The sequence below is a fragment of the Saccostrea cucullata genome, unplaced genomic scaffold (assembly GCF_032062105.1).
Source record: "Saccostrea cucullata isolate Sc308-1 unplaced genomic scaffold, CSIRO_AGI_Scuc_v1 ctg13789, whole genome shotgun sequence".
NCBI classification, from domain to species: domain Eukaryota; kingdom Metazoa; phylum Mollusca; class Bivalvia; order Ostreida; family Ostreidae; genus Saccostrea; species Saccostrea cuccullata.
Window position 1 is genome coordinate 249 of NW_026920152.1, and position 11236 is coordinate 11484.

The 11236-nt window shown below is 34.1% G+C and overlaps 1 protein-coding gene across 1 annotated transcript; it reads left to right on the forward strand.

Moving 5' to 3' along the window:
* The first annotated feature begins 702 nt into the window (after nt 1-702).
* Nucleotides 703-10601, forward strand: LOC134244098 (uncharacterized). The gene is made up of 6 exons (XM_062726379.1): nt 703-835; nt 1764-1835; nt 1937-2002; nt 6928-7068; nt 8058-8133; nt 9181-10601. Exons 3-6 carry the CDS (start codon nt 1996-1998, stop codon nt 9335-9337), a joined length of 381 nt encoding a protein of 126 aa, XP_062582363.1. The 5' UTR covers nt 703-835; nt 1764-1835; nt 1937-1995; the 3' UTR covers nt 9338-10601.
* The last annotated feature ends 635 nt before the right edge of the window (nt 10602-11236 follow it).

Consider the following 11236-nt stretch of genomic DNA (forward strand, 5'->3'; position numbering starts at 1 on the left):
TTTGAACTGTGTCTAGATTTGCTGCTTGTCGGAAAATGTTTTAATACATTGCAAATTTTTCCTCATATAATATAAACATGATAAAATAAAATTTTCTTATTGGTGCTTAAGGAAGGTCTGTCTATCACTGTATAAACACACTGTCGGGGCTTTTATGGAATTTGATCATGTAACCATCCATATTTTATATCTATAACTGTCAAAAAATTAATCTTATATTATTACAGTTCTCAGGTTAGCTTGGACTTTAAGTAAGGCGTGGCATTCTCGGTGCAACATAATTAGCGTCTCTCAAATGGCAAATAGATTCTCATTGGTTAAGAAATTAATAACAATTTTGCAACTTTTTTAAAATTGTTGTTGACAACAATGAGACAACTTAATTATTAATTAAGCCCCACCTCTGTGCCATGCGAGAACTTTTAATTGGATTTTTGCGACACCAGATGACATTGGCCAAATTTCTATCCTATGTATAGGTCAACAGTGAAGGAAAGCTGTGTAAATTTCAGAAGCTAATTGTAGGTAACGTCGAGAATGCCATATGCCTTACTGAAAGTCTAAACTTAACTGGAAATTGTCCTATTATTAACATCATATATAGCTAAACTTAATTCTTCAGATTTTGGAACTAGCTAATGATTAATCAAGTTAATTGTAACAAAATTTGTAAATCTGAAGCAAGTAAAATGCCAGATATCTTTTACTACCACATCACCTTGCAGGTTATATTTGTCCTATTAATAGTTTATCTGTTTTTAGGACCAAAGATATATGGACAAATTCAAAAGTGTTATAAGCAGCAACTCCTCCAAGTCTAGAGAAATCTTCCAAGGTATGTATTGTGTATAATTAATTGTATAATATTAATGGATAAGGTTTATACTAATCAAGTTTGCAACTTTTTATGACATTTAAATAATGCATATTTGAAAGTTTATGTTGCATGTATTTCATGGTATAAATCACAAAAGTCATCATTTTAAAATTACTAGAGCTGAAGCAATTGTTCAAACATTCGCGAATGAATAGTTTTTCACAAATATTCGAATAGAAAATTTGTATTCGAATATTCGGCCACAAGTTTAATGGCCGTTTGTCATGCAATAAAATATACAGCATCCAAGTTTTGATCACAGATTATATATATATATATATATATATATATATATATATATATATATATATATATATATATATATATATATATATAAAAACCAACCCTCATCATGTTATGACAAGCTTTATTTAAACCAGCTGTCATCATGTTACAACAAGCTTTATATGAACCAGCTCTCATCATGGCATGACAAGCATGATATAAAACACCTTTTATCATGGACTGACTAGCAGTATATAATTTACATGTAGGTTTGATTTTATCACAACATTGAATGTGTATAACCAACTCTGATCTTATCTGGTCATGCTATACAGAAGTGTATAACTCAGCTCTCATCATATCACAGTTTTACTGTATACTGGGAAATTTTCGCCCCATTTTTTTTCCCCTTTCGCCCTACCTTCATTTGGGTGAATATAGATTCAAAGAATACAGTATAATTTCTCATACAAAACTATGACTGGGCGAATTGAAAAAGGGGCAGAATTGTTTGCAAGTGTTAAAGGGTGAAAATAACACTGGGCGAAAATAACCGTGTGTACAGTATATGAACTAGATCATATTATGTCATTGCATTATATACTAGGTCTTATCAAGCCTCGGCAACCATTTTACTTTATCATTTTCTCTGAATTCCTAGATTACTCTTCTCTGGCGAAACACCTTGGTTTCCAGCCACAAGTACAGGGACCAGGACCCTCACAATATCAAGGTACAGTATTACTTGTATAAAACATATCAGAATTTCAGAGTCTCTGTAATGTATTCTGGCAGCATTTTAATTTATTCATTTAAAATTTGTTTCTTATTAAGGAGAAGACCAAAGTGGCTGGTATTAACAAAGGAAGTACCCAGGCAATTCATTAGAAGAAATGATAGGTAAAGACATTCAATCATACAGGTTAATTGCATATCAACAAAGCTTACCTGAGCTGAGAACTCAAGTCAGCTTTCCTGATCAGATTTTAACTTTTCAAAGTTTTATACAGAAATATTTAGGTAAAAATCATCTCTCAATAGTTTTATTGATATGAATGCATCCACACATAGTGTAGATTCAAGTTTGTTGGAAATCATGGCCCCTTGGGGTAGAATTGGGCAACAACAGGGGATCAAAGTTTTACATAGGATTATATAAGAAATCATTGTACTGTATATCTATTGATATATTTTTTCGTACGTCGTCGTGCGTTAACATTTGAACATTTTCATCTTCTTCTCTGCAACCACTGAACCAACTTCAACCAAATTTGGCATAAAGCATCCATGGGTGAAGGGGAACAAAAATTGTGAATTTTTTGATCCCTGCCTCCCTGGGGCCTAAGGGGTGGGGCCAAAACCACTAAAATTAATGCAATCTATAAAAATCTTCTTCTTTACTCCTGTACATCAAGCAGTCAAACTGTTTGCATGATTGTAATCAGCATTGAGTCCTCTACCAAAATTGTGAAATTCATGGCCCTGGGGTCAGGGGTTCTAGTGCTACGGCGGGGCTAAAATGAGTATATAGTGAAAATGCATTATTTCTTTGAAAATCTTCTTCTCTGCTCCTGGGTATTAAATAGACTAAGTACATAGTAATGATAAGCAAGAGTGCCTCTACCAAAATTGTGAATTTTATGGCCCCAGGGTCAGGGGTTCTGGTGTTAGGGGTCTATTGATTATTTATTATACCTCTATTGATAATACTTGAATTTGATTGGCTGGAAAGAAAAACTTTAAAACACAACAATGACTCCAAATGGTACTGTTTACAGCAATAATGACCTAGGAATCATTGCACGTGGGATATAATGACCCAGTCATTATAATTAATGACCGCTAAAAAAATGACCTCTTAATCAAAAAATTCCTTTTTGGGTGAAGTTAATGTATAAGATAATAATTAGTCGAGAAAAACAACGTTTTTAAAAATAGTACATGGTCTGTTTTACATAACCATACAGAATACGGGAAAATTTTATCGTTAACTTAAACGGTTTTACTCATTTCAAAATATCTTTCAATGGAATGTAGAAGCGATTCTTTAAAGAGTTGAATTCTGTGTTGAATTTTGACTGTAGAGTAAAAGTAATCGGTAGTTATAACAATGTATGTCGCTATCAGCCAAATTGTTTTAATCAGTAAATCATGATGCAAAAACTTACACGACTTGCAGACGTCAATGTAAACAACTTGGAAGTGTAGCGAATCCCGATCCCGATCAAAGAAAGAATTGATAACGATTAGAGATTCATACTTTTCGTTATATATATCGGTATAATAAAACAATTGATTACCCCTTGTGAGTTCAACATGGTGAAATAAGGACCCTCGACCTGGCCCACTCGATGACCTGCCCTGACCTCGGCCGCTACGCGGCCGTGGTTAGGTCAGGTCACCTCATGGGCCAGGTCTCGGGTTTTTTCACCATGTTTACCTCAAAAGGGGTAATTAATTGTATAATAGTTAAAAAACATGAATTCTGTGAAAATGTTCTTCTCTGCTCCAGGGTATTAAATAAACTAACTAAGTACATAGTTATGATGAGCAAAAATGCCTCTTACAAAGTTGTGAATTTTATGGCCCCAGGGTCAGGGGTTCTGGTGTTAGGCTCTATTGATTATATAGTTAAACAACATTATATCTTTGAAAATTTTCTTCTCTGCTCAGGGTATTAAGCAGATGAACTACCTATATAGTTATGATGGACCAGGGCCCTAATTTTCTAGAATTGTGAATTTCAAGGCCCCAGGGTCAGGGGTATCATAGAGGGGGGGGGGCTGTACTTATATACTGAAAATGAATGAATTGTTTGACCTGCTCCTTGGTATTAATCAAATATTTTTGAAAAGCAAGTGTGCCTTTTCAAAAATTGTGCAATGTGTAGACCTAGGGTCAGGGGTTCATGTGTGTTAGGGACACATCCAATTATTTCTGAATATTACTAATTAGTTGAAATGCATTCTTTATTTCCCTACCCTGCTTATGGGTATTAAGTAAACTAAACAATTGCTAAGTGTATAGTTATGATGATCAATGCGCAGCACTGTTAAGGCTTACTATGAGAAATCAACAGAAAATAGAAGTGCAAAAACGGGTATTGTTAGCTCTACTGGTCAGAGACCAGAAGAGCTTATGCGATAGTAAGGTGTCCGTCGTCCGTCCTTTTGTCTGTCCGTCTGTCTGTAAACAATTATTCAAAACGCTACTCCTCCTACAGTTTTGGTCTGATTTTAATATAACTTGGCACACAAGTAGACTACACTAAGATACATAGAATAGTGCATCGTTTTTTTATTTCAATGAACGGTGTTGCCATGGTTACTAAAAATAGAATTTTCTGTGAAATTCATTCAAAATGCTACTCCTCCTACAGTTTTGATCTGATTTCAGTATAACTTGGCACACAAGTAGACTACACTAAGATTCATAAAATAGTGCATCGGTTTTTGATTTCGATGAACGATGTTGCCATGGTTACTAAAAATAGAATTTTCAGTGAAATTCATTTAAAATGCTACTCTTCCTACAGTTTTGATCTGATTTCAGTATAACTTGGCACACAAGTAGACTACACTAAGATACATAAAATAGTGCATCAGTTTTTGATTTCAACGAACGGTGTTGCCATGGTTACTAAAAATAGAATTTTCTGTGAAATTCCTTTAAAATGCTTCTTCTTCTATAGTTTTGGTCTGATTTCAATATAACTTGGCATACAAGTAGACTTCACTAAGATATACATAAAATAGTGCATTGATTTTTGATTTTGATGAACGATATTGTCATGGTTACTAAGAATAGAATTTTCTGTGAAATTCCTTTAAAACGCTACTTTTTCTACAGTTTTGATCTGATTTCAATATTACTTGGCACACAAGTAGACTACACTAAGATACATAAAATAGTGCATCAGTTTTTGATTTGATGAACGGTGTTGCCATGTAACTAAAAATAGAATTTTCTGTGAAATTCCTTTAAAACTCTACTCCTCCTACAATATTGGTCTGATTTCAATATTACTTGGCACACAAGTAGACTATACTAAGATATATAATACAGTGCATCGGTTTTTGATTTTGATGAACGGTGTTGCCATTGTTACTTAAAGTAGAAATGTCTGAAATTTCTTTAAAATGCTACCTCTTTTACAGTTTTGGTCTGATGGCAATGGCTTCTTTTTCATCCTTTATTATAAGTAAACAACCAGTAGAGCTACAGTCTCGACAGAGACTTCTGGTTTTTAAAACTGAATTTATTTTTATTCAGCTGCTCTATTATCACAGAACTTAAATACTTATGGAAATAGCATTGTATAACCTACTCTGTACTGTATTGAGTTTGGTCCCATCGATGGACAGTCAATTGATGAATGCATAGTAGGTACACGGAATGTAGGTCAATAACAAATTTCAATATCGCAAGGGCATACCCTAGTTGAAATTAAAGATTCAAACTATTAATTGTTTCTGCATATTTTGTACTTTCTGGAAAGTTCTGCTGCTTTGAATAGAATTCGCATTTTAATAGTTATAATTTCAAGTAAATAGGCTGATGTCGAAATATGTTTGACTTTTACCAAATATTTTGTGTACTTATGAAGTCATGCTCTAGATTTAAAGAAAGCAGCAGCACTTTTCAAGTTAAGAAACATATCCTTTATTTATATTCAAAAAATGGTAGAGATTTATTAAGTGTATGCCCTTGCGAAAAAGCGATTTTATGAGGCACCTCGATGCAAAATTAGACTGAAAAAGCGAGAAATTTTCGCGAGGTGAGGCCATCACGAAAATTTCTCGCAGCGAACCGGTCCTTCAAGTCTCTGTGTCTAAAAGGAAATTCAAAAAGGTTTGATTGCAAAAATTAATCGTCGCGAACTAGTTAACCCCTGAACAGTTGGTTTACAACCTAACCTGAACAACAAAATTATTTAAATACATTCTCTCAATAGTTGATGAATGATCGCACTTAACAAAGGATATACATTGGTATTATTAGCCTATTAAAAACTATAAATAATATTCTGTTTTATAATAAAACGCACTTTTCATTGTTAAAAAATTCCCAAATCTGCCTCCTACAGTACATGAAATACGTCATTTTTACCAAAATGACGTCATGATTGACAAGTTCATCGAGATCAGTGTTTTGTTCATAAACAGCTGTATGGGATTTAACTAGTAACTTATTTTAATGCATTAATAAGTTTAATTGTTGTTTATTATGCTAATACAGTTTAAAGTTGCAAATTATTTCATTTTTCGGGTAATATGATGAATGCGTAAAAGTAACATTTTTGTGTGACGTCACAGTAAACTTTTCCCGTATAAATTAGGCCCCGCCCCTTTTTCTAGCCTTAACAGTGCTGCGGGTGCCTCTTTCAAAATTGTGAATGCCATAGCATCTGGCTTAAAACATGAATCAAATTCAATCACTGGAAAGTTGTTGCATGGTGACCTATAAGGCCCATGGGCCTCTTGTTTTTTCAATCTCAACCCCTGTAAATAAGGCTTGGCCACAGAAGCTGAAAAAATGCAGAAGAACACATGTACATTAATATTTTGGGGGAGGATATTTATTAAATACATATCTAGAATAGCAGGGCTAGAGTACATTGTTAACTCAGGTGAGATTGTGGCCCATGGACCTCATTATCATATCACTGTCATCAGGAGAAGTCTTATTTCAACACATGAAAATGATATATATTTTTAAGTTGTAAATGCAGTGCTGGCATTGGTAATATTCAGTTACTCATAAAACAGTATTTTATTGATCATGATAAAAATCTTTTTAGCTATATAAATCTATAATGTTTTCAGATTCTTTGGTGTCCGCAGAAGACAAGTGTAAGAACACTGATTTATATGAGACAATATCACTGCAGTGGATCGTTACTCATGACGAGATCCTGGAAATCCTCAATTCAGGACTAGTTCCTCCCTGTGACTTCCTCAGCGGGGGTAAGTATCCTCAGGGTTAGTTCCTCCCTGTGACTTCCTCAGTGAAGGTAAGTATCCTCAACTCAGGGCTAGTTCCTCCCAGTGACTTCCTCAGTGGAGGTAAGTATCCTCAACTCAGGGCTAGTTCCTCCCAGTGACTTCCTCAGTGGAGGTAAGTATCCTCAACTCAGGTCTAGTTCCTCCCAGTGACTTCCTCAGTGGAGGTAAGTATCCTCAACTCAGGTCTAGTTCCTCCCAGTGACTTCCTCAGTGGAGGTAAGTATCCTCAACTCAGGTCTAGTTCCTCCCAGTGACTTCCTCAGTGAAGGTAAGTATCATCAACTCAGGTCTAGCTCCTCCCAGTGACTTTCTCAGCGGAGGTAAGTATCCTCAACTCAGGGCTAGTTCCTCCCAGTGACTTCCTCAGTGGAGGTAAGTATCCTCAACTCAGGTCTAGTTCCTCCCAGTGACTTCCTCAGCGGGGGTAAGTATCCTCAGGTTTAGTTCCTCCTAGTGACTTCCTCAGCAGAGGTAAGTATCCTCGCCTCAGTTTATGAGTTTATTCTGATCCTTACAAATGTCTTCCAATAGGTTCTGCATTTAATCATGTTAATGTCTGGAATAATGAGTCTCCACTGTATATGATTTTTCATTGTAGTTTGAATTGTTCAAGGCAAAGCAAAGAAAACATATCTCAGTTCGAAATTAACTGTTTAAAGTACTAGTCTATACTGATTAGCCACATTTAATTTTGTTAGCCATTAAAGCAAATCACCAGTCCACTAATTATCATAAAAACGAGATGCTAGAATCTACCATTATCTCATTACAAATTTGTATTCCACTTGAACAAGTTTAATTACTGAACTATCAGAAATAAAACAAAAATAATAAAGAAAAAACTTAAGGTATTTTTTAACTGCATATACACACTTTGCCATATCCATTGTATTTTATCCTATATTTTACCTCGTAGTGTTATAGATGACAGTGATGTTTATTTTATTTAGGTTTAGATCCAGATGATCCAGTTCATTTTAGAAAATGTTTAGAAGATTTAGAGGAGAAGATGATGAAAGAACAAAGGTAATTCATGTAGTAATCACCCTCACTTAAGATTTTAATAGTCAGATTTGGCCGCAGAGGATCACTGCTCGGTAAAAATATATGTGTTGACCTATAGGGCTGATATTGGTTCCCCTCTATAGGAAAAGCGTGTCAATGTCCGTATCCGTCAATGACTTTAGGCCACATGCATGTAGTTTTTTGTATCTCATGCATCACTTTAGATCTAGTCAACTGTATGTTCATCTGACCCTCCCTCAGTATTTACAGATACATCCTTTGTATGAAGCTTTGTATACCTGATGCCTGGATTTTGGCAACGTCACATACTACCTAACTGATTCTGCCACAATCTTTTCTAATCTGTAAACCTTCCTACTGCATTTTTGGCATAAAATGTTGCAATTGCACACATTTTTCACAAGGAATGAACTGCATCTACTCTGCATTCTCTCTCCCACGGCACAATAGTACCATTACCCAGAAATGTATAATATAATTATTATAAAATAGACTTGAGTCTTGTGGGTATTGTCATGATACGATACATATCACAATTACCAATGTATATCATGATACAATTAAATATACAATGTAAAGCAGAAAATTGTTTCTTTAGTTCTGTATAATGAAATAATAATGGTAAAACAGTATAACATCATGTGTATAAAAGCAATTTTATTGTATTATTTGGAAAAGGAAACTTTATTTACTCAATCACTTACAATAGAAATTAATTTTTAAAGATTTTCAAATGCCAGATTTAAATTCCACTATGCTCATTTCGCTTTTAGATGCCATTCTCAAAAACCTTTAATTATTGTTTTTTTTATAGTTATAAAACCACTTCTGGTATCATGTTTCCAGATTGACGATAGGTCATACCAGTATCATTGAGACACACGATTAGTACAATCAGTATAATATTGCTGTATCAATACAGCTCTATTTTAAAATAATATTTAAATATATAATTATTTTCATCTATTTAGATTTTTGTATGTATACTGGTATGTACTTAAAACTGATGTAGAATGTTGACCTCTAACAATGAATGCTTTGTTTTAGGTATGACATTGCGCTGTCACACGTTCAGGGTATGAAACAGATTTTTGCTGCATGTACCAGCTCCAGCAGTTTACAAAACCTGTTAAAAAACAGTGACCTTGACCTGCTTAAAATGGTCTACCTGAGGTCTTGGTCAGGATCTAGTATGGACTCCTAGAGAATTTGAAAATACCCGTATATGGATATTTTGAGAATCTTCCTTGTGTTTAGAGAGATAGAGAGTGAGTTGATACCGGTGTGTACATCTTTACAATTTATAATGGAGAATACTTCTATTGTATATTTTTAGCTAATTTGAAAATCCTATTTATTGTGGAAATTACGTTGTATTGTACTTTTGAAGTTGATTTTTTTTATTTCTGGAAATGAATGCAGGCAGTTGATTTTTTTTAATTCTGGAAATGAAATGCAGGTAAATTAATGTTGATGTATATTTCTTGTTTATTTGCCTTTTGTCCTTTTAAGCTCACCTGAGCCAAAAGCTCAAGTGAGCTTTTCTGATTGAAATTTGTCCATTTTCTGTCATTGGTGTTGATGTATTCTTAAATTTGCTACAATGAATTTAATTCAGAAAATATATGAAAATTCAATAAAGCAAGTTGTTGAATTCATTTTAACAAATTCATTTCGTTATATCAAAGAATTTGTTCAAATGAAATTCATTACACCAGATATTAGAAATCTATATTACTGTTACCAAATTAAAATTTGTTATATCAAATTCAAAATTTTTAAAATTTGATTTTTTACAACAAATTCAACAATTTGTTATATTGAATAAAAAAATATCATTTGATAAGCCCTTATTGAGTTTCTGTACAGGTTAAGGTTTTTAGTGTACTTCTGTACTGTGCATTATTCAGAGATGCTTAAGCCCTGTATGTTGACCAACCTTGCATGGTCTGATTGGATGATTTATCAAAGGATGCACACTACTAGATTTCTTCAGATATGGGCTCAGACCTACATTTTCCAGTTGAGTGACCATCTTAAAGATTTTGATGGTGATTCATTCTAAAGCAACCAGAAGCCATATGTTACCGGAACTAGTATGGTACTGCCATGGACTTGATTTTCCAGATGACCGAGGGACCATTATAATTAAGGCTTTTCTTAAACAAACTTGCATGGATGATGCATCAGGGGGTGAATGTTCTTAAAACTTGATTCATATGCTGGATTTGAATTATATTTTCTGGATGAGTGACTAAGTTCCCAAGTAACTGCAAGCCCTATCAGATCAAATTGCCTCTTGGGATGTACACTTTTAGATTGTTAATGTGGGACTTTTTCTTACTTAGAAACGACATTTGTTGAGATAAGTTTTGTAATCTTTGATTACCTATGTTTTAGTATCTCTCTATGCATATTTATCTGTTTATATGCACTTATTTCATATTCCTATTCATTTGTGTTTGTTAATACTTTGTCTTTTTTTTTATATCTTTTTATCTTAAAATAAAAATTGAAATCATTTCTATAATTCATTATAATTATGAATACTTGTCATTGTCAACTGTTTCACATTTTTAGCTCACCTGAGCCGAAGGCTTAAGTGAGATTTTCTGATCACATTTTGTCCGTCTGCCTTCCGCCTGTCCGTCTGTAAACTTTTCACATTTTCAACTTCTTCTCAAGAACCACTGGGCTGATTTTAACCAAACTTGGTACAAAGCATTGTTGGGTGAAGGGGAATTGAAATTGTCAAAATGAAGGCCAGGTCTTCTTACTAGGGGAGATAATCAAGAAAATACAAAAATAGGATGGGGCATTAAAAAATCTCAAGAACCACTGGGCCAGAAAAGCTGAAACTTATGTGGAAGCATCCTGGGGTAGTGTAGATTTTAAATTGTTCAAGTCATGACCCCCGGGGGTTGGGCAGGGCCACAATAGGGAATCAAAGTTTTACATAGAAATTTATAGGAAAAATCTTTAAAAACCTTCTCAAAAACCACTGGGCCAGAAAAGCTGAAACTTATGTGGAAGCATCCTGGGGTAGTGTAGATTTTAACTTGTCCAAATTATGACCTGTTGGGTACGATGAGGTCAAAACAGG